The sequence below is a fragment of the Drosophila tropicalis genome, unplaced genomic scaffold (assembly GCF_018151085.1).
Source record: "Drosophila tropicalis isolate 14030-0801.00 unplaced genomic scaffold, ASM1815108v1 contig_593, whole genome shotgun sequence".
NCBI classification, from domain to species: Eukaryota; Metazoa; Arthropoda; class Insecta; order Diptera; family Drosophilidae; genus Drosophila; species Drosophila tropicalis.
The window spans coordinates 5,115,485-5,137,874 of NW_027173070.1; the positions used below are offsets into that span (position 1 = coordinate 5,115,485).

Below are 22,390 nucleotides of genomic sequence, written 5' to 3' on the forward strand. Positions count from 1 at the left end.
GACTGCAATAAAAACATGTTATTTTTTTTATAATAATATTAAATATTTTTATGTAGGCTTTTCTTCAAAATATGAATAAACTTAATGAAATACGTAATTGTTAAATTTGTCTTTTTCATTTAAGGGAGAATTGTAGTAATGTATTTATATGTACATATATGTACATACATATGTACATATGTATGTTTGTGCAAGTGGAAACAAATTTGCTGCAAACAAATAAGACTTGCACCACTGTATCATACTAATAATAGTTTTTCGTAATTTATTTAAATAATTAACAAAACAAATTCAATCGCACTATTGCAAAACAACAGCTTTCTCTATTGTGAGAAAGAAATTTGAAGCAAAAAAAGAAAATTTTTATTAAAAATAAACAATCGCCTCCGCCAGGATTTGAACCTCTACTTCTTTTATATATGCATATGAAAACAATGCGTGTAATAAAAAAAATTATAAATTCTCCACTAGAATTCGAACCCATATACATTTTGTATATACGTATCATATATTTTTTATATATACATACTTAATTGCCCTATGAAATTCTTGTTTTTCATTTACTCACAATTAAAAGGTCAATATTTGACTTTTCACCTATGGTTTTATTGGATGAGAAAAAAAAAGACGAAAAAAAAATATATATATATATTAATTAGTAGAAGTATAAAAAAAAAACAACCCACGCGGGGTCCGAACCTACACACAAATTGCACCACCTTGGTAACAAGTGATTTGCTAGCAACTCCAATCTACTTTCTTATTTTGGGGTTAAGAGTTGTCCTTTACAAAATAACAATTTTTTTCGTATCATTTTTATTAGTATTATTTCGAAAGACGTTTCCTGAACACATACCACTGAGCACCGCCTTTTTGCTGTTTTTATATGTGAGATACATATATATTTTACCATTATCTTATTAGGTTTCGTTAACCCCAAATTAAGAAAGTAGGTTGGTTTTGGTAGCAAATCACTTGTTACCAAGGCGGTGCAATTTGTATGTAGGATTGGACCCCGCGTGGGTTGTTTTTTTTTTTATACTTCTACTAATTAATATATATATATATTTTTTTTTCGTCTTTTTTTTTCTCATCCAATAAAACCATAGGTGAAAAGTCAAATATTGACCTTTTAATTGTGAGTAAATGAAAAACAAGAATTTCATAGGGCAATTAAGTATGTATATATAAAAAATATATGATACGTATATACAAAATGTATATGGGTTCGAATTCTAGTGGAGAATTTATAATTTTTTTTATTACACGCATTGTTTTCATATGCATATATAAAAGAAGTAGAGGTTCAAATCCTGGCGGAGGCGATTGTTTATTTTTAATAAAAATTTTCTTTTTTTGCTTCAAATTTCTTTCTCACAATAGAGAAAGCTGTTGTTTTGCAATAGTGCGATTGAATTTGTTTTGTTAATTATTTAAATAAATTACGAAAAACTATTATTAGTATGATACAGTGGTGCAAGTCTTATTTGTTTGCAGCAAATTTGTTTCCACTTGCACAAACATACATATGTACATATGTATGTACATATATGTACATATAAATACATTACTACAATTCTCCCTTAAATGAAAAAGACAAATTTAACAATTACGTATTTCATTAAGTTTATTCATATTTTGAAGAAAAGCCTACATAAAAATATTTAATATTATTATAAAAAAAAATAACATGTTTTTATTGCAGTCGTGTACCACAGTGCAAAACCCACTATTTCATCGGCACCATATGTGCCATAGTCCCCCTATTCCACTCTATTGAATGGCGAAATTCAAAACTGAGCGGCAACTTGCCTTTGCTGAACAAATATGTACCCTTACATTTATGCATTTTTCTCGAAAACGATACGAGGAATTTTGCTGAAACTCTCTGAACATATTTGAAAAAGTCGTACCTAAATTCTGGCATTCAATCTTCATTGAGCCGTTACCATATAGTCGAGTTTTTGCCCAACAAAGTCAGCCCATTTTTTAACTCATTTTGTGTGGAGCGAAATGGCCATATGTTGAGTGGCGAATTGAGACAAATGGTTGGGCGAATTGACAATGAACAAAATTTGCCGGCAAAAAGTACCGCCACATTTATGCATTTTTCTCGAAAACGTTACGAGGAATTTTGCTGAAACTCTCTGAACATATTTGAAAAAGTAGTACCTAAATTCTGGCATTCAATCTTCATTGAGCCGTTACCATATAGTCGAGTTTTTGCCCAACAAAGTCAGCCCATTTTTTAACTCATTTTGTATGGGGCGAAATGGCCATATGTTGAGTGGCGAATTGAAAAAACAGCTGGGCCAATTGACATTAAAAAAAATTTGCGGGCAAAAAGTACCCACATATGTATGCATTTTTCTCGAAAACGTTACGAGGAATCTAGAATAAAATAACCCAAACATATTTGAAAAAGTCGTACCTAAATTCTGGCATTCAATCTTCATTGAGCCGTTACTATATAGTCGAGTTTTTACCCAACAAAGTTAGCCCATTTTTTCACTCATTTTGTAAGGGGCGAATTAAAGGAGGAAGAAGAAGAACATTGGCGAATTGCATTTGCTTAAAAAATCATTGTTTTCGGAAGGTACCCCCACATTTATGCATTTTTCTCGAAAACGTTACGAGGAATTTTGCTGAAATTTTCTGGACGTATTCCAGACAGTCATACCTAAATTCTGGCATTCAATCTTCATTGAGCCGTTACCATATAGTCGAGTTTTTGCCCGATAAAGTCGACGTAATTTTTGAAACATTTTGTATGGGGAAAATCATGGTTGGTTCAAAAAAATGCAATTTTCTCGAAAACCGTGTGAGGAATTTTAACTAAACTTGGTGGGAATATAGATGAATAATTGGGGAATAATCTGGCATTCAATCTTCATTGAGCCGTTGCAATATTTTGGAGCTATACGAAAACGAAAAAAGGACATTTTCGTGAAGAAATTGTCAATACATGGAATGCTCAAAAACCCTCAAAACTGAATTAAAACAAAAATTTAATCTATTCTTAATAATTTAAGGCTTTATTTGTTTCAAAAAAGTTAATAAATAGCTGAAAATTTAAAATATAAAAATACAAAAAACTTTACAGAGGGTTAACAGAGGACCGTCGCTAACTCGAGTTTAACAGTGTCGCTAACTTGACGGACATAGTATTTACAATTTATCCAACATTTCTTAAATATTCAAAGCGGAATAATGTCGAATGTGCGATGCCTGCACAAATTGATACGTTTTCGTAGGCTTCTAGTTCCTCTGAGTAAGTTTCTAACTAATATGTATATACAAGTTATCAAAAGCAAGTGTTGCAATTTCCGTCAATTTAACTGATTACGAAAGAGACGGCATCGTTAGAATCGAATAAAACAGCTGTTTTTGTTTGTCGGTTGAAAGTGTGAGTGGATTTTGGTTGGAATCAGAAAGAGGAAGAACGAAACGAGAGAGCAAAAGAAAATTTGCCGGGAAAGGCAGAAAATTTTATTTAGTTACAATTGTCAGAATTAAATTTTATCGATTTGATTGTGATTTTTATACTGTGTGTGTATCTGTTTATGTATACATAAGAAGAATATTTAACAAGACTAGACATGGAGCAGCCGCCTTCAGCTAGCGAGGAGGCCGCTCGCAATTTTCTGAAACTTATAAAGCAGCTGCTGCAGGAGAAGGCGTACGAGGGTGTGAAAATGCTTTTTCGAAACCCCAATGAGGCAGCAAGGAATCTACAGCACTTACCCCTCATTGCTATGGACATATACGAAGAGATTTGTGTGCCCAGTCTGGACGATGAGGTGAATGTGGAGCAGCCCGAACTCTTTGATTGTGCCAATGAGCTGCTACGACTGGTATCCCAATATTATTTCTCCCTGGAAGAGCTAATGCTGGAGCTTATGGAGAAGATCGAAGAGAGTAGCAGCATTGCGGTATTTTCTGCCTACATGAGGGCTCTGCAGGTGGTGCTTCAGCGTCAAGGTGACCAGAAACCGCAGGCTGTGGAATGGTGTCTGCAGAGTGTTTCATCCCGCTTAAAGGAGTGCCCTTTACCAGAATTTCTCAGCGAGGGCTACGATGAGGCAGCCGGACGTCTGCTGGAACAGAATCAACAAATTGAGGACTTAATGGCTTTCTATTTAACAATAGATCTCTTCTACCAGCCGCTATTGGCAGAGATTCTGTCCACAGGGGCTGCAATTCCCACCATTTTTCGGTATTGTGGTCTCACGCGACAAAATGCCTTCACTTGCTTCTACATTCAGCTTATGGGCAAGCCGCTAGCTCTCCTGCAAATGGGACGCGTACGCCATGAACTCACTCACAAATATGTCCAACAAGTGGTAAAGGGTTTGACTCAAGCTGCCTGCTCCTGTCTAAGTGATCCATTCTATCTACTGGGTCTGGTCGAGCAGCGTGCACGTTGGCAACGTAAATTGGATGCTGAGAAGGGTGTCTACGAGATGAGCAGTCAGAACATGTTTCTCATTGAAGAGAAAATGCCTCTCTATGCTGTCGGCATGTTCTACCATGCCCTATTTGTTGGCAATCTGCTGCCACCGAAGGCTCCAAAGATCTACCAGCCACTCTATTTATTTGAGACTGGTTTATATTTGGTGAGCGTTTTGTTAGAGCAAGTCGAGCCACCACTGCAACACTGTGGTTTGCGCCTGCTAGAGCATCTACTGACCAATACTTTGGCCAACTCTGGAGTAATTGTTCCTTGCTCTTCACTTCAGTTGGATGTGCACAAGCGACTGTGCGAGTCTCTTTGCAAAATTGTGGGCTACTCCCCGCAAGTTTCTCTACGCCAATTGGGTCTCCTAGTACTCCGCAAATACGTCATAGCCTTTGATCACGAAGGCAAATATTTCGTCTTGAAGAATTTAATCGAAACCCTGCAGCATGATGGACTCCTGGGCTACTTGGCCAGCATGTACAAGGATCTCGTTGACCAAGCCCTACGACTCACTGCCTCTGAATTGCCATTAGTGTTTAGCGGGAAGCAATTTCGAGAAATGTTGCTGCTTTGTCTCTGCGTTTTGCCACAAGATGTCAAGTCTGATCTCCTGCTTCATTCCGATCGTATATGCAATGCCCTTAACATTCTCCGCTACTTTGCTCTCAAGGATCTCTCAAATGACACTGGATTCTGGGATTTTATGCCAGAGATTGAGGAAAGACTCTTACAGCCACTGGGCAAGGCCCTGGACTTCTCGTTGGCCCACTACAAAGCCTACAAGGAGCGTGTGGAAAACGGGCAAAGTTCCTCGGATGATGCTCTCATGCAAAAGCAATTGAAAATGCTGGCGGTTAATATTAGCAACAGTGGGATGGCCTCTGGTGATGGAATGGATAACAATCTGCCCGACATTGGACGCGAAGAGAAACTGGATGTTCTCAGTAGTTCAATCACCAGTCTGGAATCGCTATTGGGTCTCTATTTAAGGGCAAACGAATGCATCGAGCAATCCCTTCGACAACGCCAACCCCAACAACAAGAACAAGTATCATCAAGCTCTAATTGAGAACTTTTTTTTTATACATATATATAAATATAAAGATGTACATATATATACGAAAATATATGTACATATATACCTTTATAATATAGGTATATTTATAATATCAATTGTGTCTTTTCTCTCTAGGGGTGATGTGGATAGATAGAAGTGGTTAGATCTAAGGTGGAACAAAGGTGTCACAGTTCGTATGTGTGTGTGTGGTCCGTCCTTGAGTTTTTGCATTTTGGGTGTTAATTGTTCAACTAGATTTCGCCAAATAGACCAATAGTTGCTAATTGCTGGTTTCATAGACGAAGTCGTTGTATCTCCATATGTGTGTTTGCAGTGGCAACAACATTTTGTGTCATGTATTGAGTTAATTAAATTAATTTCCTCTTTGCAGATGCCCCAATCCGAAACAATAGTCATATACTGTCTCCCCTCGGCCAGAGCCGATCTTATGCACAGGACTCTAAGGATAAAACGCATTTGGAAGATTTTCGTTTACGCGAAGAGCAACGTGAAAGGGAACGCGATGCTGCGGAGGCAGCAGCAGAAGCAGCTGCCAAGCACAAACAAAACGAATCTGGCGGCGGAGGACACCAGCATTTTCAGGATGCAGAGCAATCAGCTAAACAGGCTAAAGTAGATGGCATACGGCAGCAAATCCTTGATGCTGCACTCGAGCATGTCCCCCAATTGGGTTGGTCGCGGCAGTCCATTGTCAAGGGTGCCGAGCAGTGTGGTTATCCTGGAGCTGTGCATGGCATGTTTCCAGAGGGAGGATTTGCTCTTGTATCCCATTTTAATAGTCAGTCCAATGCAAAGCTAGTGCAAATCTTACAAGAGCAAACACAGAATGGCCAGCGGGAAGTCACGGATCCTCTTGACTTTCTAGTCCAGGCTGTGCGCCAAAGATTAGAGATGATAGTGCCATATAAAAGTCAATGGCCACAAGCCATGGCTCTGATTGCCCAACCGCAACACGCCTCAACGGCATTGGCTCAGGTATTGACCTTAGTCGATGATATTTGCTACTATTCGGGTGATCGGTCTGTGGATGTAAGTAGCGGGCGGACGAAAGGCAACAGTAGAACCGAACAAATGATTTACTTTACTTTTTTATTGCAGTTTGGTTGGTACACAAGGCGTGTAGGTCTGGCCACTATTATGAAGATGACCGAATTATATCTGCTACAGGATTCGTCACCCGATCATGCCCAGACTTGGTCGTTCCTTAAACATCGCATGGATGAAGCTGTACAATTGCAAATGATGTTGGCTCAAACTGAGGGCATGACGCACACATTTCAACGTTCCTTTAATTCAGCCTTCATAACGGTAAAGCTAATCATTTAATATATCGTGAAAAGATTTCCTTAAATATTACACATCCACAGGCACGTAATATACTCGGCCTAGGCTACAATCGCCCCTAAAAACCACCCGTAACCAAAGGAAGGAGACTCAAGGTATGGACCACCCGATCTACTGTATACATCTAGACATATATAACGAATTATATATATAATTGTAAACTTTTCTAATAATGTGTTGACAGCATCTTGTACAGTTTGGCTCGCGATTTTTCAAAACTCAAAGATGTTTATATTTCCCCTTCTCCGCCCCATATTTAAACTAGTCTCTGTTTGTTCAATCGAAGCTCTGCATATATGTATATATAAGAAAATGTCTTGAGTTGTTCCGATAAAATTATTTAATACAAGAACTTTTATAAGACCCAATCCTCTCTCCAAAAGCTTAATATTCAACCGGAAGGTGAATTCAGGACGTTTCGATCAATTTTATTTTAAATTTTGTATCGTTTTCTGATAGCACAACTATGGACACACATTTAGACATTTAGTCCTCAATCTGAACTACCCCAGAGCAAAAATAGTTTCCACCATTGCTGGTAACCTTCATTGCCGATGTGGGTTGTCCAGAAGAAGGAGGTAAGTACTTTTATCAACGCATACTGCTCCTCCGTGAAATGGAGCTTTGCCGTCTGCCACCAAATGTGGATAAAAATTCAGAACCTTCCGTTAAGGATCTTTCACTGAGTATGGTCATATTTTCGCGCATCCGAGTAAGCTGAGCCCGTTGCTCCATTGGTCTATATCGGCGCACGGGTTCTGTGCCAATCGTACCATCTTGCATCAATCGTTTTCGTTGTGGCATTCGTGATAGCCAGGTCCAGGGTTTGTCTGCATTGAATGGTTCATAAAAGAGTATTGGCGTTTCTCCATTTATAAATTTTTTTTTGCTGATTCTCTTTTTTTTTTTTTAAGGACCCTGCTGATTTAATTGATGATGTCGAGAGAGATGAGGTTGTATTGTATGTGGACTTGAGAAGCTGGGATATCTCTGGTGGTGGTGATGGTGGTGGTGATGGTGGTGGTGGTTGTTGTTGTTGTTGGTTCTCAACCTCTATCATTGGCTTATTGGGACTTGGATTTTCAGCAGCCACTTCGAAGTAAAGATCCGAAATGCCCTTAAGGGATTTCGTGTCGCTTCGATGTGCTTTGCCTTTTTGAAATAACTTATCCAGATCCAAGTCGTTTAATACTCGAAGCAACTGTTGCATGGACAGGGAACCGTGATCTTCGCATAAGCTAGAGACGCTGCACAGGAGCTTTAGCAATTCGTCCCGCTCACTTAGCAAACCCATAAGATCGCCCTCGTCAAGTCCATTGTTAAACCATTTGTATTTGCGGTTTAGCAATTGCATGCGATGCAAATAGTCCTGGATTAGACGGATCAATTTCTCGACTGATTCCGGATGCATGGGTTCAAACAGATTACCGTTCTGGTCTATCAGAGAAGAAGGAGAAAAAAAAGAGCCTGGCTAGCCAAGGGCACATCGTAGCTGCGTCGCCTTTTCATAATCCGCATCACTTTGCCATAGTTGGCGTGTAGCAGACGCAAGAGCATATAGTGTGTCGCCTCTGGAGATTGTTGCAGCCGGCGGGCCAGCTCAAAGATCACATTGCGATTGATATCCAGCCAACGCGGTGGAAGCGTGTGGCATACACAAGAATTTTTGTATCTTTCCCTCGTTCGCGCCTCCATGTACCACTTGTGCTCGCTGTCCGGCTGCTTGCGACCACGAACGGAACAAGCGCTTGCGATCTCATGCACCGGACAGTGAGGACATGCGTATGGTATGGGCGGACAAGGAGTGTGACGCAGGCGGCAGCAGTGTATGCACATTTTAGATAGAAGATAGTTCTGTTATTAGAAATCAAACGATTTTGCCAGATGTTATTTTCCTAATATTTTTGTTTATTTTTTTTTGTAATAAATGACCAAATAATCAAAGGTCCTAGATTTTTGTGTATCTGTTACCATTATATACACTATCACCAATGAAATTTAAAATAATACAAGCGTTGAAATGGGTGTAACGGCTCGCAGATTTTAAATTTTTTTAGTGTGACCAGACATCGTAAGATTTTACTCTTCAGCCCTTTGGACTGCAAACAGCTGTTTCGCAAATCGCGTCATGCAGACAAAGAAGAAGAGCAGCAACAAAGTGTAACATTTTTAAGTATTTGGCGAAAAATTTGCAAACTTTTAATATGAGTTTCATGCAACCAAGTCCTGTGAAATATGCCTGCTCCTGCGGCATCTTGAATCCGATCAACAAGTTGTTCTTTTGCCGACATTGTCCAAAACTGAGATGCGGTTACTGTGTGTGCCACGAGATAGAGTCGCACTTCTGTTCCAATTGCCTGGAGAACATACCCTCGTCGGAGGCGCGACACAAGAAAAACTGTTGTGCCAATTGCTTCGATTGTCCATGTTGCCAGCACACTTTGTCGGCCCGTGCTACCACGGTGGCTGTTGTGAAGAAGTCTGATGAGGCCAAGGACAAGGAGGCGCAGAGTGCAGCAGGAGGGGAAAGTGGCTCAACCACACCCATAAAACCGTCGAGTGTACCCACAACTAAGAAAATGTATTATTTGTCATGCCTCTCCTGTCGCTGGACTACACGAGATGTAGGCATTCCCGATCAGGGTGTGGCAACTGGAACTTGGCCGGACAACGAGTGTTTGTACCAGCTCCGTTTTAACTCTCTACTCGAGTACTATCAATCGGTGGTATTGCAAGAGAAACAGGACAGACAGGAGTTTCTGCGTCGCAAGTCGCCCAAGCAGCATAAATTTCCAAGTCTGACAGATCGCACAGGTCTAACAGTATCTCTAATTAGACGACAAATCGGCTGGAATGAAAAGACATTGCCGAAAAGCAAACCCATTAGCATTTCTCCAACTGAGGCCACAGCTGATGTGGAACAGCTACCGCCGGATATCTTTACAGAGCCTTTGAATTTGCGCCAAGTGACGACAATTGCCCAACGGCTTAGCCAGCCAGGAGATCAGCCCACAGCCGTGGGTAATTTGTATCCTCAACGCCGCTCGCTGTGGATTAAACGGTCGCTGAGATGTCGCCAGTGCGAGCATAATCTAATTAAGCCCGAATATCATCCGACGTCCATTAAGTATCGAATTCAGCTCTTCGCTAGCCACCATGTTCCCGAAGTGGTGATGGTCCGTTGCGAACAGCCTCTGAAGCCGGGTCAAAAGAATGCGATTCTCGTGAAGATCACCAATCCAACCATGTACGACATGACCATACGGATTCTGGATGCTCTTCCCGAGGAAGAAGAACGTCTCACAGCAGAAATGTTGCAGCAGGCCTGCAAAATCAAGGAGGAGGCGGTAACCTCCTCGCCTCTTTTAAGGGCAGCCGGCATCACCTTATCCCGACAGAATTCTACACGGGAGATTAAGCGAGAGGTTAATGAGTTGGCCAACACACTGATTGAACCACTGGAAAGTGAATTTGTACTGAGCCAACGCGATGATTCCAAGGAATTCGACGAGGACATCCAAGCGCGCGGCGAGACCGAAGAACCCAAATTTATAATATGGCGCAAGGGCAACAAAGTTTTACTGAGACTACAATTTACCCCAGAAGCGGCCTCAAAGATCTCTGATGAAGTCGTTTTGAGTTTCTATATGCAATATACTTACGTGAACACGGTGGCCAACACCACGGAAAAGAAGGAGCCAACCACGCAGGCACTCTACTCACGACTATTCATTCAGGCGGGCACAATAGAAAAGGAATAAACAGCGAAAATGGCTAATGAAATGAAGAACTATATTTCCAAGTGGTATGGATAGTCTCCAAAACTATTCAAGCACACATAAATTATGGATTAAACATACTAATTTATTGTCATAGGCAAATGCTATTATATCTAATATTTAATAAACCTCTAATCCGACTTGCTAGTCCACTTCTCACTCTCTGCCCAAAGGAATTTGCCAACTTTCTCATCCTTGGCAGCAGGGGCCACTTCCTTGGGTTTGCAATCGCTGAAATACTGGCCGGACACGTTGACCAAATCGGGGTCAAGAGCTGCATAGAGACTAGTTTGTGCACCACTCTTGGGAGTCTTTAACAAAGGCCACAACATTGGTTTTAAGAAATATCTGCCAGAACAAAAAATTGTTAAAATCCACAGTTCACAATGAATTCATTTTATCCCGAATTACTTACTTCACAAAGTTTGTTTGGAAGAATTTCCAGTTTCTGGCCAGCTCTGTGTCCACAACACCTGGATGCAGGGCATTAACAGTGACTCCAGTGCCCTCCAGACGCTTCGCCAGTTCGCGTGTGAACAACACATTGGCCAATTTACTCTGAGAATACGCCAATCCCTCATCGTAGGACTTTTCGCTATTTAAGTCATCCACATTGATGGCTCCACGTGTGTGAGCCAAACTAGAGACGACTACAATGCGACTGGGAGCAGATTTCTTGAGAACGTCCAACAACAAGTTGGTAAGCAGAAAATGACCCATATGATTAACGCCCAACTGAATCTCAAAGCCATCTTTGGTCAGAGTTTTAGGACAACGCATAACACCGGCATTATTGATTAGAACATGAAGTTTTTGTTGCTCGGCTTTGAAACTGTGTAAGATTAGGAGGAGGAGAAAATGAAAAAGGATTCGTCACGGAGAAAGAGAGTTCAATTTACCCTGCAACGAATTTACGAATGGAGGCCAGAGAACTTAAGTCCAATTCACGTGAGAATATATTCTGATTATTCGTTTCTTTGACAATTTCCAGGCGAGCTATTTCACATCTGGTCATATCCCGACAGGCCATATAGACTGTGGCACCTCTTCTGGCTAGTTCCCTTGTTGTCTCCTTACCAATTCCTGTATTGGCTCCCGTAACAATGACAACTTTGCCCGTTTCATTGGTTTGCTTGGTGAATTGGCCACCCTGCATGTAGTCCCTGTGGTTTCAATTGGTTAGTAAACAGTGGGTGATTCTGCCTATCGTTATCTTACTTCAGAAAGTAGACTCCAATGCCGATTACAGCTGACCAGATGACAGTTGGACATAGTAGACAGTCTATTATCGATATAAATTGTGTAGGTTGTGTTTGCTCGACAAAGTTTAATTTTGAACTGAGAAAGCAAAGCAAGGGCTGCATTTGTTATATATACATCAACTGAGAGCGAAACTGGACGGGTGTGGGCATGAGAGAGCGACAGATATATAGCGATAATCATGATGATATGCCAAACCGCGTTTTGGAGAGCAAATGTGAGTGAGTGAGAAAGCAGACTGGTGAAATACACTTCCAGAAGGTTCTAACACATGAAAAACCATCTGATATATGTAAATATGGGTACTCTACTCTTATTTGATCACATAATGTTTCTGCCTCTATCCCCGTTAACACTCCAAGCTTAAGAGATTATTGATAAGGTGACGAACTTATTGATAAGGTGGAAATTGACCACATTTAAAGCGTATGATCTTGAGATGTATTCCCTATCAATTGTAAGAGTATTTACATTCTGCTTTTCATCATTGAGTCAATTCAGTCTCTTCAGACATATGTATGTATGTACTTCAACTTCTCAATGAAAGACTTGATAAACAACTTATAATGTTTGGGGTTGAAATGGATTGGATTTTATAAGCTAATAATTTATATTACCTAGCGTAACATTGCGATTTTTTTGTAAAAGGTTAGACGTTTTGAATGATTGGTGAAATTCAAGCCAAGTCAACGGGTCGTATGCGTGATCGTGACTGTTATTTTTTTTTTTTTGCCTATTCATTTGTAGTAAAATTGTCCACCCTATACCCTGGATTATCAATGCTGTGATAAGATATATTTAGGAAGCAATGTCACCAGCAAACAGTTTAATATAAGTTTAATTAAAAAAAACTTTATTGCAAAACTCAACATTTAACTTACATAAAACTAAATTGACCCCGAAACTTTTTTAATGACTTGTTGACTTATGTAAACTATGAAGAAAGTGTACTTGATTAATTAGACGGATTCCTGATTCCTGTCAACTTTTCACTCTCTAGCCAAAGCCATTGGCCAGTTTCCTCATTCTTGGCTGCTGGTGATGTCCATGTTGGTTTGCAATCGCTAAAATACTGTCCAGAAACGCTATCCAAATCGGGATCAAGCGCTGCATATAATGTGGTTTGTGCTCCACTTTTTGGAGTCTTAAATATGGGCCAGACAAAAGGCGTAAAGAAATATCTAAAAACGAAATAGAGGATTTTTTTTAATCAAAGTATAGTATATTAGATACTATTACTTATGCATTAAACGTACTTTCTGAAAAAGTTCCAATGCCTTAGAAGTTCGGTCTGCACTACCCCTGGATGTAAAGCATTTGTGGTGACTCCGGTGCCCTGCAATCGTTTGGCCAATTCTCTGGTGAATAATATATTGGCCAATTTACTCTGAGCATAGGCAAAGTCTTGACTATAGGATTTCTCGCTGTTTAAATCCTTCTTATTGATTCGCCCGAATATGTGCGCCAAACTGGAAACGTTGACAATTCGACTAGGAGCCGATTTCTTCAGATATTCGAGCAGTAGATTGGTCAGTAGAAAATGCCCCAAATGATTCACACCGAGATGCATCTCAAAGCCATCTGTAGTTAGAGATTTGGGACAATTCATTTGCCCGGCATTGTTTATCAGTATATGCAGCTTATCCTGTTCCTGCTTGTAACTAAAAAGTAATAGAAATAATATATACAATTATAGCCCTGATTTATTTAGACCTTCTTGATTACTCACCCCACCACAAATTTCCTTATCGATTCTAAAGAACTTAAATCCAACTCTCGAGTATAAATATTTGTGTTATTTGTTTCTTGGACGATTTCCCGTCGAGCTTCTTCACACTTTTCCAGATTCCGACAGGCCATGTAGACTGTGGCCCCTCTTCTGGCTAATTCCCTCACAGTCTCCTTTCCAATTCCTGTATTAGCTCCGGTTACAATTACCACTTTACCCGTTTCATCGGTTGGCTTTGTAAATTGGCCTCCCTGCCAGTAGTCCCTGAATATAAATTGTTTTGTTTTTGTATATTGTTAGTTGTTCAAAGTTCAAAGTTTGATGTCGCCTACCTGAGCAAGTGTATTGTAGCGGCTATAATAGCTGGCACAATTACCACAGGGCTAAGTAGGTAATCATAAATTAAACTCATTTTTTCAATTCTTTTTGTTCTCTTAGCTCGCGGCAGCTGTTAACAACTAAATAATGTGACATCTAAGTCGAGACTGAACACAACAAAGACTCGCGTAATCGTTTAAACTTAAAAATAGCTCAAAGTTTAATTTAATTGAGAGTGAGAGTAACTACACATATATATTATCAGCATTTTATGAATCTTGCTGGGGTCATTTGCTCTCCATTCACGTAATTTTATATTGATTCAGCTATTTAGTTGAAACTCGTTTTCCATAGTCACGGTCAACTCACTGAGAGTATACTTAAAAATATGAGAGAAAACCGGCTTTAAAATAGCTTTTTTTTTGTTGTGTCAAAAGGACATTATTAAAGAATTTATTTATAAATTTAAAACTGTTTTATTGTTTTTTCTTTACTAATTATCCCCGTATTAGAAATTCAGTTTTTTTGCCTCTCCCACTTGACCACCCTTTTATAACTAATCACTTAATAACTTATGCCTGTCCATTTTTCACTCTTTGCCCACAGCCATTTGGCCATTTTGTCATCACAGCCAACAGGGGCCACCTGTTTGAGGGAACATTCGCTAAAATATACACCCGAAACTTGATTCAAGTCAGGATCCAATGCCGCAAAGAGAGTTGTTTGGGCTCCGTTTTTTGGTGTTTTCATCACAGACCAGAAAAGCGGTTTCAGCGTGGTTCTGTTTAGGGAAAAAAGGGATACACTGTTAGTCCAGACTTATTCAATAGATTAACCAGATCAATAAACACACTCTGCTACATACTGGGCGATGGGAGTTTGAAAAAACATAATGTTTCTTGCTATTTCCGTATCGGCAATTCCTGGATTAACGGCATTCACCGTCACTCCAGTGCCCTTCAAACGTTTGGCTAACTCTCGTGTGAATAAAATATTGGCCAGTTTGCTTTGGCAATAGGCGACGCCTTCGTCATAGACGCAATAGTCGCTATTCAAATCTTCCACCTGTATCAGTCCACGTTCGTGGGCTCGACTAGCAACGACCACAATGCGACTGGGAGCCGATTTCCTAAGAACATCGAGTAAAAGATGTGTGAGAAAGAAATGACCCAAATGGTTGACTCCCAGATGCATTTCAAAGCCATCTTTGGTGTGTTGCCGTGGGGCCCAAAAGACGCCAGCATTATTGATAAGCAAATGCAAGTGACTTTGCTCGCGTTTAAATCTAAAAGAAAGAATTCATTGAAAACGCCCTGCATAAAGGCTAGAAATTCACATACTTACCCGTCCACAAATTTTCTAATCGAGTCCAACGAAGCGAGATCACATACTCGAACGTAAATGTTGGGATTATTGGTCTCTTCAACAATTTCATTACGACTTCTTTCTCCTCGTCTCCTGTCGCGACAGGCCATGTAAACGGTGGCTCCACGCCGGGCCAACTCCCGCACTGTCTCCTTGCCCAGCCCTGTGTTGGCTCCGGTTACAATCACAACTTTTCCCGTCTCATTGGTTTGCTTATTGAACTTTTGGCCTTGCATATACAATCTAAAAGATAAAGGCGCCATGACTACTACATAATCAGTTGCAGATTGTTGTTACTCGTTTATTCTTGTTCATTTCCATACCTTAAACAGTAAGCGATAAGGGCCACTAGGCCATGTGTCAGAAGAATGGGTACCAAGCCATGCAGAATATTGGTAATAACTCCCATACTTCCACACAAGAGTGAGGTCTTTGCCTAAATGTATGACGAAATGTAAATTTTTCGACCGAGTTTTTCTTTGCTTTACTTTTTGGTCTGTGTTGTTTTAAAGATTCCCGTAACGATTAGTCGACGACAACTGATAAAATTGATAGCTCGACTGGTGGCTATGACGATTTTATGAGTACCCTGCAAGCGTGAAATCACTTTTAGACATTGTTTTGATTTTTTGTTCAGAAACCTTTGAGATTCTCCCCATGGAGCGAAGCCAAGTATTTGACCTGTGGTCGGCAAATGCTTACAACACACCGTATACATATATCTATTTTAAACAAATGATGCATTAACAAAGTAACCGGTTTTTGGCAGCAATTAGTCATTCAGTCAAGCAGTGAAATTTCTATCGAACATGGTGTCATATGAAGAAGACACATAATTGGGATACACATTTCATTGGATCGCAAATGGCATGTCAATTACAATTCTCTTCCTCCTCCTCGTCCCATTAACCAAGTGTTTGGGTTTGTCTTGAGTTTTAGTAAAAAAATATTTTTTATTGCCCAGTCGTTTTAGGTGAATTTACTTTTAATATTTGTGAACTTGTCCATTTCTCGCTGACTGCCCAAAGCCATTTAGCTGTTTGCACGTCTGTGGCTGCTGGTGCCGGTTGTTTCAATTGACAGTCGGCAAAGTATTGGCCAGTTACTTGCTCCAATTCGGGATCCAAAGCGACATAGAGACTAGTTTGTGCTCCGTTTCGAGGAGACTTGACGAAAGGCCAAAACAAAGGTTTGAAAAATAATCTACAGAAGTATACAATACATAAAAAAGGCGTCCTAGTTTTGTAAAAAACATACATACGAACCCAGCAAAAAAACTATTAAAGAAACCCATATGTCTAAAGAGTTCGGTGTCCACAACGCCCGGATGCAGGGCATTTACCGTTACACAAGAGCCTTCCAGTCGCTTGGCCAGTTCGCGAGTGAACAACACATTGGCCAGTTTACTTTGATTGTAGGCTTTGCCCTCATCATAGGATTTTTCACTATTCAGGTCTGCTGTGTTAATTTCGCCTCGGGTATGAGCCAAACTGGATACATTGACAATTCGACTAGGAGCAGATTTCTGGAATACATTTGGTTAATATAGCAATCCTAGAGAAACAGCGCCATTAGTACCTTTAGTAGATCCAATAACAGGTTGGTCAGCAAAAAGTGTCCCATGTGATTCACACCCAATTGCATTTCAAAGCCATCTTTTGTCACAGATCGTGGACAACGCATCACACCAGCGTTGTTGATCAGCACATGAAGCTGTTCCTGCTCCCGCTTGAATCTACAAAGGGAAAACAATCACATTTTAAAATAACTTCCATTCTCTGTTCTGGCAAGCTGGACGTACTCTGCAATAAAGTGTCGTATGGAGTCCAAACTGGACAAATCACATTGCCGGCAGTAAACATATTTGTTTTGCGTATCTTTAACTATTTCAGCTCTAGCCTCTTCACATTTATTCATATCCCGACAGGCCATATAAACTGTAGCTCCTCTTCTTGCCAGTTCCCATGTTGTTTCCTTGCCAATACCCGTATTGGCTCCGGTTACAATTACAACTCTGCCAGTTTCATTGGTTTGTGTGGTGAATTGCCCGCCTTGCATAAGATCCCTAAAAAGATAAACCCGGTAAACTTTAGTTGTCAATTTAAGAAAACGGAGGTTTCTTTTAAATAACTGACTTTATGCCACATGCTATGCCAACTGTAGTTCCAGTTACACTTAACCAAAATATTGGACGACTTTTAAGGAAGGTAAATAATCGCATAATTCGGTTAGCCTTTCGTTTGCCACGGAAAGAAGACAAAAGATTGCGCATTGTGACGTCAGTGATGAAATGAAGTCTATCTAAAGCAAATATGATCACAAATTTGAAGCGAAACTGTTTTTATAATAGTTTATCTACCAATTATTTTCGTTTATATAAAAAATTAATAGAATTAGGAGAAAATTCTAAAAGGTATCAGTGAATCCGACTGTCATCTACGATTATTTATTTAGCCCACAATGGTACGAACCTAAATAATGATTTAAAATAAATTATTTATTAAACTACTTTTTGTATTTTTGCCAAATTTTTGAGTAGAATAACAAAATACAATTTCCTTGTTATTCGTCATTTTCAGATCTATCATATGTCTTTGAGCCTATACTGTAAACAACTACTTTACCAACACAGGACTTTACGAAGCTATCGATATGTTATCGATACTTTAGTTCTAAGCTTTTGTTTTTGTTGTTGGCTTTGTTTTGATTTAACACGTAAATGGTAATTAAATTATTGTTTAAAAATTACAAAGCCAACGGAGTCAACTTGAGCAATCCTGACAATAAACAACACTGAGGCAGCCAAGAAGAAGCAAGGGTGACATTACAAACAAACAACAATGCGACGCAATGTGTAAGTCAACGCCAACTCGACTGTGTCTGGTGGCTGTGTCAACAAGTTTTAGACAAAAACCTAACGTGATGTCTTCCGTTTCTGATTTCAGGCGCCAGCACCAACAAGACGATGGGGTGGAGGAGATATTCGCGCGAACAGAGTACGATACCGAAGAATTTATGGACCTGGATTTAATTCAAATGGCTAATAGACCCAACACACAGTCCAACAAGCTGGCTCGCTTTGAGAACACGCTGGAGGTGAAAGTGCAGGAGGGCGATACGCTTCAAGCTTTGGCACTGCGGTTCCACTGCTCTGTGGCGGACATAAAGCGCCTGAACAAAATAGATCGAGAAAATGAGATTCATGCGCGACGCATCATCCGCATTCCTGTTACAGTACACAATGTCCTGCTGGGCAACGGTAGCATATTGACGCAGCAGGACTCACTGCCAGCGGTGCATAGGAGCGGCAACAACAGTCCGCGACATAATGTGGAGCCTACGCTTCAGATTGAGCGCAATCCCCTGGAGGACGCTCGTTTAATGCTCGACGAGAGGCTTTTAGTTGCAGCAGTCAATGCATCTGGAACCGTAGACAATCAGCCTACGTCGTCCGCAACATCTACAGGAGGTGCTACTAATGGGATTCATGGATTTCTGGATGATGAAGGTGAGTGAACTCCACAGGTTGCAGGGCAATAACACGGGTATTGGTATTTCGATAGTCCTTCTTGGGTCAACTTTACCGATGTTTAGTACTTTGATTTTCCTGTCATCTCCAAAAATACTAAATAGCTAAATTAGCTGTTTTCATAGCGGCTATCGAAACTCGATATACTTACACAGTTCGGTCACACTACACTAGCAGATTTAGTTTAGTCATTCTATAGTAAAGCAAATGGAAAAATAAAGAGAAATTGCCAATTTTCAAGGCATTTGTAGAAAAACAAACAAAAAGTATAAAAAATAACAATATGCCAGATTATCTGGGAGACGATCAGCGCAAGGTGAAGCACGAAGAGAAAGAGGATAAGGAGATAAAATCCCTGGACGAGGGTGATATTGAATTGTTGAAAACCTATGGCCAAAGCCAATACCACAAATCGATTAAGGCCATTGAGGAGGATATTCAGAAAGCAGTGAAGCAGGTCAATGAGCTAACTGGCATTAAGGAAAGCGACACAGGTCTGGCACCGCCCGCTCTCTGGGATCTGGCGGCGGACAAACAGATCTTGCAAAATGAACAACCCCTCCAAGTGGCAAGGTGTACCAAAATTATTAACGCCGACTCTGATGATCCCAAATACATTATCAATGTAAAGCAATTTGCCAAGTTCGTGGTAGATCTAGCCGATTCTGTGGCCCCCACCGATATCGAGGAGGGCATGCGTGTTGGCGTTGATCGGAATAAATACCAGATTCATATCCCATTGCCTCCAAAAATTGATCCAACAGTAACAATGATGCAAGTGGAAGACAAACCAGATGTCACTTACAGTGATGTGGGCGGTTGCAAGGAACAAATAGAAAAACTGCGGGAGGTTGTCGAAACCCCATTGCTGCATCCGGAAAAGTTTGTCAATCTGGGCATTGAACCGCCCAAGGGCGTGCTGCTCTTCGGACCTCCCGGTACTGGTAAAACGCTGTGCGCCCGTGCAGTGGCCAATCGGACGGATGCCTGCTTTATTCGTGTCATTGGCTCCGAGCTGGTGCAAAAGTATGTGGGAGAAGGTGCACGCATGGTTCGCGAACTTTTTGAAATGGCTCGCTCCAAAAAGGCATGCCTTATATTTTTCGATGAAATCGATGCCATTGGTGGAGCACGATTTGATGATGGTGCTGGCGGAGATAATGAAGTACAGCGTACTATGCTGGAGCTTATCAATCAGCTGGATGGTTTTGATCCGCGTGGCAACATCAAAGTTCTCATGGCTACAAATAGGCCCGATACTCTAGATCCGGCACTGATGAGACCGGGTAGATTAGATCGTAAAGTGGAATTTGGCCTGCCCGATCAGGATGGACGATCGCATATATTTAAGATTCATGCCCGCTCCATGTCCGTTGAGCGGGACATCCGTTTCGATCTGTTGGCTCGACTGTGCCCCAATTCGACTGGTGCCGAGATTCGTTCTGTTTGCACGGAGGCTGGCATGTTTGCCATTAGGGCGCGTCGCAAAGTGGCCACCGAAAAAGATTTTCTTGAGGCGGTCAATAAGGTCATCAAGAGTTACGCCAAGTTCAGCGCCACTCCGCGCTATATGACCTACAATTAATTAAGCATTTGCATTATATTCTCTGGTCTATTTTTGAGCAGCTGGAAAATATTAAGTAAAACTATTAGTAATGGAAACAAGAAAATAAACGTTCATAAATAACTCAATTCTCCAGTCCATTAAGCTAATTTTTTGGGGTTTATTTTAATGTTATTACCGAAAGCTTTATCCAACTAATGGAAACTTTTGTTTTCTGCAGCCCATACGGAGCGATCTGCAAACGATGACAATGCGCCACTGCTGAGCGAAATGCTAATGGACAGACATGCTCCATTGGTTCGCCCCATACCAGGGCCTTCCTTGCGCGCCATCGATTGGTCTGGTTCTGATTGTGATATGTCGTGGATATGCCTCTTGGTGTTCATACTCGCACTCTGTGTCGTAATACCGCTGGTCTATGTCATCTATCTCGCCGAGCATCCACATCATCACATATCACAGTAACTGAATTGGCAATGAAACAAAAATAAGACCCATTCCAAAAATTTACTGGCCGCTGAATTTATTTTTTTATGCATATATAACATAAGGATTTCTATCGTATGACGTCTCAAAAGTCTCCCCCATTGCGTCTACGTCTGTCTCAAAATAGCTGTACAGAATCTTCCGACCATTGAATTGAAATTAAAGCTGGTGCAGCTTTATTTTTATCTTGTAAATAGACCTGTGTCTATCATAATAATTGTAGAAAATAAAAGAATGCATATCTTAGAGATAATAAAATAATACTATAACACAAGAGAATACGAAATTTAACAATCTGTTATGCTATGTTTTGTTTGTATACATTGGTAAGTTTTTAGCTTCAAAAAAAGAACCTCAATTTCCCATGCACTAAGTAAGACTTATTAAAGGCATTTCTTTATTTGCTTCTACAAATAAATTCTGCAACTTTCATTTATATATTTTCTAAATTTATTCGATAAAATTTAGATATGGACTTGGCTTCTTAAGTTGACCGAGCTATGCGTTTTATTGTCTTATTTTTATTTACGTTTTTACAAAATCGTTTATATCTCAGCTGTCCGCAGGACTACAGAAATGTCCTTTGCATTAATGATAGTACTTCAGTATTGCAGTCTAACAATGTAATTTTCTTCCTGATCTTTTAAAGAACTTGCGAGATGCTTGACAAGTTTTTCAATTATATCATCAAAAACTACAAAATGACAAAAGGATATCCGAATCGTTATTCAAATTCCTATTATGGACAGGAGAAAATTATTATTTTTCGTTTTTTAGCTTTAAAAATTCAAAATCCTCCCGCACGACGAAAGGACATATCTTCCTGGTTTGGCTTTGTTGACGTCGATTGACATCAGGTCTTGAAATGTTCTTTGGCAAGCTGAGAACAATTTTTAAAAAAACTTTATGTCTATGTTAATGATTTTTTTTTAAATAAACATAATATTTTGAAAGGAAAATATTTACATTTAACAAAGAAACACAAAACAATTATATTTTTGATTTCCGTTTAATTTGAATTTCAATACATTACAGTGAAATTTGAATTGCTTAGCTATAATGAACACGTTAAGTTTTTTCGTTATTTATTCGTTTGATTTTGTTAAATTTTAATTCTTAGTAAAGTTGGAATGGCAAATCCTTGGAGAGCCAACTATGGGAATTGTTTTTGTTTTCCGTTCGGTGGTGGTGTGGTTGGTGCTTTAGTTGGGTTTCTTTGGGGGATCCGGTTGAATAAATTGATTCTGCATTGGATTCGTGTATGGATGGTGCATTCTACATAATTCCTATATATTGAACTTGATCAGCCACAAATACTGATAAATTTTTAATGTAAATCCTTAAATGCATTCATAGCAATTCGGAGTTGTATCTTGAGTTGCTTAGACTAAATTGTTAACTTTGTTTTGTGTGACAACTAACGTAATTCGTAATAATAAATGCATCGAAACGGATTGTCCTTGTAATACTAGAGAAATC

General features: G+C 39.9%; 10 protein-coding genes across 13 annotated transcripts; 5 read left to right on the plus strand and 5 right to left on the minus strand.

Moving 5' to 3' along the window:
• The first annotated feature begins 3,145 nt into the window (after positions 1-3,145).
• On the plus strand, positions 3,146-7,249 carry Coq9 (ubiquinone biosynthesis protein COQ9, mitochondrial). 2 transcript variants are annotated; one of them, XM_068290389.1, is made up of 5 exons: positions 3,146-3,271; positions 5,908-6,566; positions 6,636-6,845; positions 6,905-6,976; positions 7,066-7,249. In XM_068290389.1, the coding sequence occupies exons 1-4, from the start codon at positions 3,211-3,213 to the stop codon at positions 6,941-6,943; spliced, it is 969 nt and encodes a 322-aa protein (XP_068146490.1). In that variant the 5' UTR covers positions 3,146-3,210; the 3' UTR covers positions 6,944-6,976; positions 7,066-7,249. The 2 variants fall into 2 exon arrangements, with proteins under 2 accessions (XP_068146490.1, XP_068146489.1); XM_068290388.1 differs by having other exon boundaries at positions 6,905-7,249.
• LOC137577027 (glomulin) lies at positions 3,400-5,632 on the plus strand. The gene has a single exon (XM_068290387.1). The coding sequence runs from the start codon at positions 3,600-3,602 to the stop codon at positions 5,526-5,528; it is 1,929 nt and encodes a 642-aa protein (XP_068146488.1). The 5' UTR covers positions 3,400-3,599; the 3' UTR covers positions 5,529-5,632.
• Positions 7,250-7,310: 61 nt separating the features above from the next.
• On the minus strand, positions 7,311-8,860 carry LOC137577030 (uncharacterized). Its single transcript, XM_068290390.1, is given in 2 exon segments — positions 7,311-8,351; positions 8,354-8,860. Coding segments are annotated over 2 exon segments (990 nt in total). The 5' UTR covers positions 8,718-8,860; the 3' UTR covers positions 7,311-7,725.
• A 138-nt stretch (positions 8,861-8,998) lies between these two features.
• DCTN4-p62 (dynactin subunit 4) lies at positions 8,999-10,800 on the plus strand. The gene has a single exon (XM_068290707.1). The coding sequence runs from the start codon at positions 9,086-9,088 to the stop codon at positions 10,640-10,642; it is 1,557 nt and encodes a 518-aa protein (XP_068146808.1). The 5' UTR covers positions 8,999-9,085; the 3' UTR covers positions 10,643-10,800.
• Positions 10,725-12,010, minus strand: Rdh1 (Retinol dehydrogenase 1). Its single transcript, XM_068290708.1, has 4 exons — positions 11,879-12,010; positions 11,560-11,823; positions 11,076-11,492; positions 10,725-11,008 (listed from the first exon to the last, which is right to left on the minus strand). Exons 2-4 carry the CDS (start codon positions 11,814-11,816, stop codon positions 10,792-10,794), a joined length of 891 nt encoding a protein of 296 aa, XP_068146809.1. The 5' UTR covers positions 11,817-11,823; positions 11,879-12,010; the 3' UTR covers positions 10,725-10,791.
• A 755-nt stretch (positions 12,011-12,765) lies between these two features.
• On the minus strand, positions 12,766-14,141 carry LOC137577346 (retinol dehydrogenase 12-like). The gene is made up of 4 exons (XM_068290788.1): positions 13,982-14,141; positions 13,650-13,913; positions 13,177-13,581; positions 12,766-13,101 (listed from the first exon to the last, which is right to left on the minus strand). The coding sequence occupies exons 1-4, from the start codon at positions 14,059-14,061 to the stop codon at positions 12,876-12,878; spliced, it is 975 nt and encodes a 324-aa protein (XP_068146889.1). The 5' UTR covers positions 14,062-14,141; the 3' UTR covers positions 12,766-12,875.
• Positions 14,142-14,472: 331 nt separating this feature from the next.
• LOC137576959 (retinol dehydrogenase 12) lies at positions 14,473-15,967 on the minus strand. 2 transcript variants are annotated; one of them, XM_068290308.1, is made up of 4 exons: positions 15,656-15,967; positions 15,312-15,575; positions 14,833-15,252; positions 14,473-14,748 (listed from the first exon to the last, which is right to left on the minus strand). In XM_068290308.1, the coding sequence occupies exons 1-4, from the start codon at positions 15,739-15,741 to the stop codon at positions 14,532-14,534; spliced, it is 987 nt and encodes a 328-aa protein (XP_068146409.1). In that variant the 5' UTR covers positions 15,742-15,967; the 3' UTR covers positions 14,473-14,531. The 2 variants fall into 2 exon arrangements, with proteins under 2 accessions (XP_068146409.1, XP_068146408.1); XM_068290307.1 differs by having other exon boundaries at positions 14,821-15,252.
• A 298-nt stretch (positions 15,968-16,265) lies between these two features.
• Positions 16,266-17,931, minus strand: LOC137577345 (retinol dehydrogenase 13-like). Of its 2 annotated transcripts, none has more exons than XM_068290787.1 (5): positions 17,804-17,931; positions 17,134-17,397; positions 16,911-17,067; positions 16,598-16,857; positions 16,266-16,535 (listed from the first exon to the last, which is right to left on the minus strand). In XM_068290787.1, the coding sequence occupies exons 2-5, from the start codon at positions 17,388-17,390 to the stop codon at positions 16,286-16,288; spliced, it is 924 nt and encodes a 307-aa protein (XP_068146888.1). In that variant the 5' UTR covers positions 17,391-17,397; positions 17,804-17,931; the 3' UTR covers positions 16,266-16,285. The 2 variants fall into 2 exon arrangements, with proteins under 2 accessions (XP_068146888.1, XP_068146887.1); XM_068290786.1 differs by lacking the exon at positions 17,804-17,931 and adding an exon at positions 17,468-17,625.
• A 36-nt stretch (positions 17,932-17,967) lies between these two features.
• On the plus strand, positions 17,968-21,197 carry LOC137577347 (lysM and putative peptidoglycan-binding domain-containing protein 3). The gene is made up of 3 exons (XM_068290789.1): positions 17,968-18,186; positions 18,278-18,840; positions 20,646-21,197. Exons 1-3 carry the CDS (start codon positions 18,173-18,175, stop codon positions 20,888-20,890), a joined length of 822 nt encoding a protein of 273 aa, XP_068146890.1. The 5' UTR covers positions 17,968-18,172; the 3' UTR covers positions 20,891-21,197.
• On the plus strand, positions 19,007-20,553 carry LOC137577344 (26S proteasome regulatory subunit 7). Its single transcript, XM_068290785.1, has one exon. It carries the CDS (start codon positions 19,145-19,147, stop codon positions 20,444-20,446), a length of 1,302 nt encoding a protein of 433 aa, XP_068146886.1. The 5' UTR covers positions 19,007-19,144; the 3' UTR covers positions 20,447-20,553.
• Positions 21,198-22,390: the final 1,193 nt, after the last annotated feature.

What these genes read in the sequence shown, in the direction of transcription:
- Coq9 (XM_068290388.1), top strand. Translation starts at nt 3,211, where the DNA reads ATGTCGAATGTGCGATGCCTGCACAAATTGATACGTTTTCGTAGGCTT. An exon ending in TAGGCTTCTAGTTCCTCTGA is followed by an intron (nt 3,272 to 5,907) that starts GTAAGTTTCTAA and finishes TCCTCTTTGCAG; the next exon opens with ATGCCCCAATCCGAAACAAT. An exon ending in CGGGTGATCGGTCTGTGGAT is followed by an intron (nt 6,567 to 6,635) that starts GTAAGTAGCGGG and finishes TTTTTATTGCAG; the next exon opens with TTTGGTTGGTACACAAGGCG.
- LOC137577027 (XM_068290387.1), top strand. Translation starts at nt 3,600, where the DNA reads ATGGAGCAGCCGCCTTCAGCTAGCGAGGAGGCCGCTCGCAATTTTCTG.
- DCTN4-p62 (XM_068290707.1), top strand. Translation starts at nt 9,086, where the DNA reads ATGAGTTTCATGCAACCAAGTCCTGTGAAATATGCCTGCTCCTGCGGC.
- Rdh1 (XM_068290708.1), bottom strand. Translation starts at nt 11,816, where the DNA reads ATGCAGGGTGGCCAATTCACCAAGCAAACCAATGAAACGGGCAAAGTT. An exon ending in ATTCGTAAATTCGTTGCAGG is followed by an intron (nt 11,493 to 11,559) that starts GTAAATTGAACT and finishes AATCTTACACAG; the next exon opens with TTTCAAAGCCGAGCAACAAA. An exon ending in TTCCAAACAAACTTTGTGAA is followed by an intron (nt 11,009 to 11,075) that starts GTAAGTAATTCG and finishes TTGTTCTGGCAG; the next exon opens with ATATTTCTTAAAACCAATGT.
- LOC137577346 (XM_068290788.1), bottom strand. Translation starts at nt 14,061, where the DNA reads ATGAGTTTAATTTATGATTACCTACTTAGCCCTGTGGTAATTGTGCCA. An exon ending in GCTACAATACACTTGCTCAG is followed by an intron (nt 13,914 to 13,981) that starts GTAGGCGACATC and finishes ATTTATATTCAG; the next exon opens with GGACTACTGGCAGGGAGGCC. An exon ending in ATAAGGAAATTTGTGGTGGG is followed by an intron (nt 13,582 to 13,649) that starts GTGAGTAATCAA and finishes ATTACTTTTTAG; the next exon opens with TTACAAGCAGGAACAGGATA.
- LOC137576959 (XM_068290307.1), bottom strand. Translation starts at nt 15,741, where the DNA reads ATGGGAGTTATTACCAATATTCTGCATGGCTTGGTACCCATTCTTCTG. An exon ending in CTTATCGCTTACTGTTTAAG is followed by an intron (nt 15,576 to 15,655) that starts GTATGGAAATGA and finishes TTTATCTTTTAG; the next exon opens with ATTGTATATGCAAGGCCAAA. An exon ending in ATTAGAAAATTTGTGGACGG is followed by an intron (nt 15,253 to 15,311) that starts GTAAGTATGTGA and finishes TCTTTCTTTTAG; the next exon opens with ATTTAAACGCGAGCAAAGTC.
- LOC137577345 (XM_068290786.1), bottom strand. Translation starts at nt 17,604, where the DNA reads ATGCGCAATCTTTTGTCTTCTTTCCGTGGCAAACGAAAGGCTAACCGA. An exon ending in GGCATAGCATGTGGCATAAA is followed by an intron (nt 17,398 to 17,467) that starts GTCAGTTATTTA and finishes TTATCTTTTTAG; the next exon opens with GGATCTTATGCAAGGCGGGC. An exon ending in ATACGACACTTTATTGCAGA is followed by an intron (nt 17,068 to 17,133) that starts GTACGTCCAGCT and finishes TTCCCTTTGTAG; the next exon opens with ATTCAAGCGGGAGCAGGAAC.
- LOC137577347 (XM_068290789.1), top strand. An exon ending in TGGATTTCTGGATGATGAAG is followed by an intron (nt 18,841 to 20,645) that starts GTGAGTGAACTC and finishes TGTTTTCTGCAG; the next exon opens with CCCATACGGAGCGATCTGCA.
- LOC137577344 (XM_068290785.1), top strand. Translation starts at nt 19,145, where the DNA reads ATGCCAGATTATCTGGGAGACGATCAGCGCAAGGTGAAGCACGAAGAG.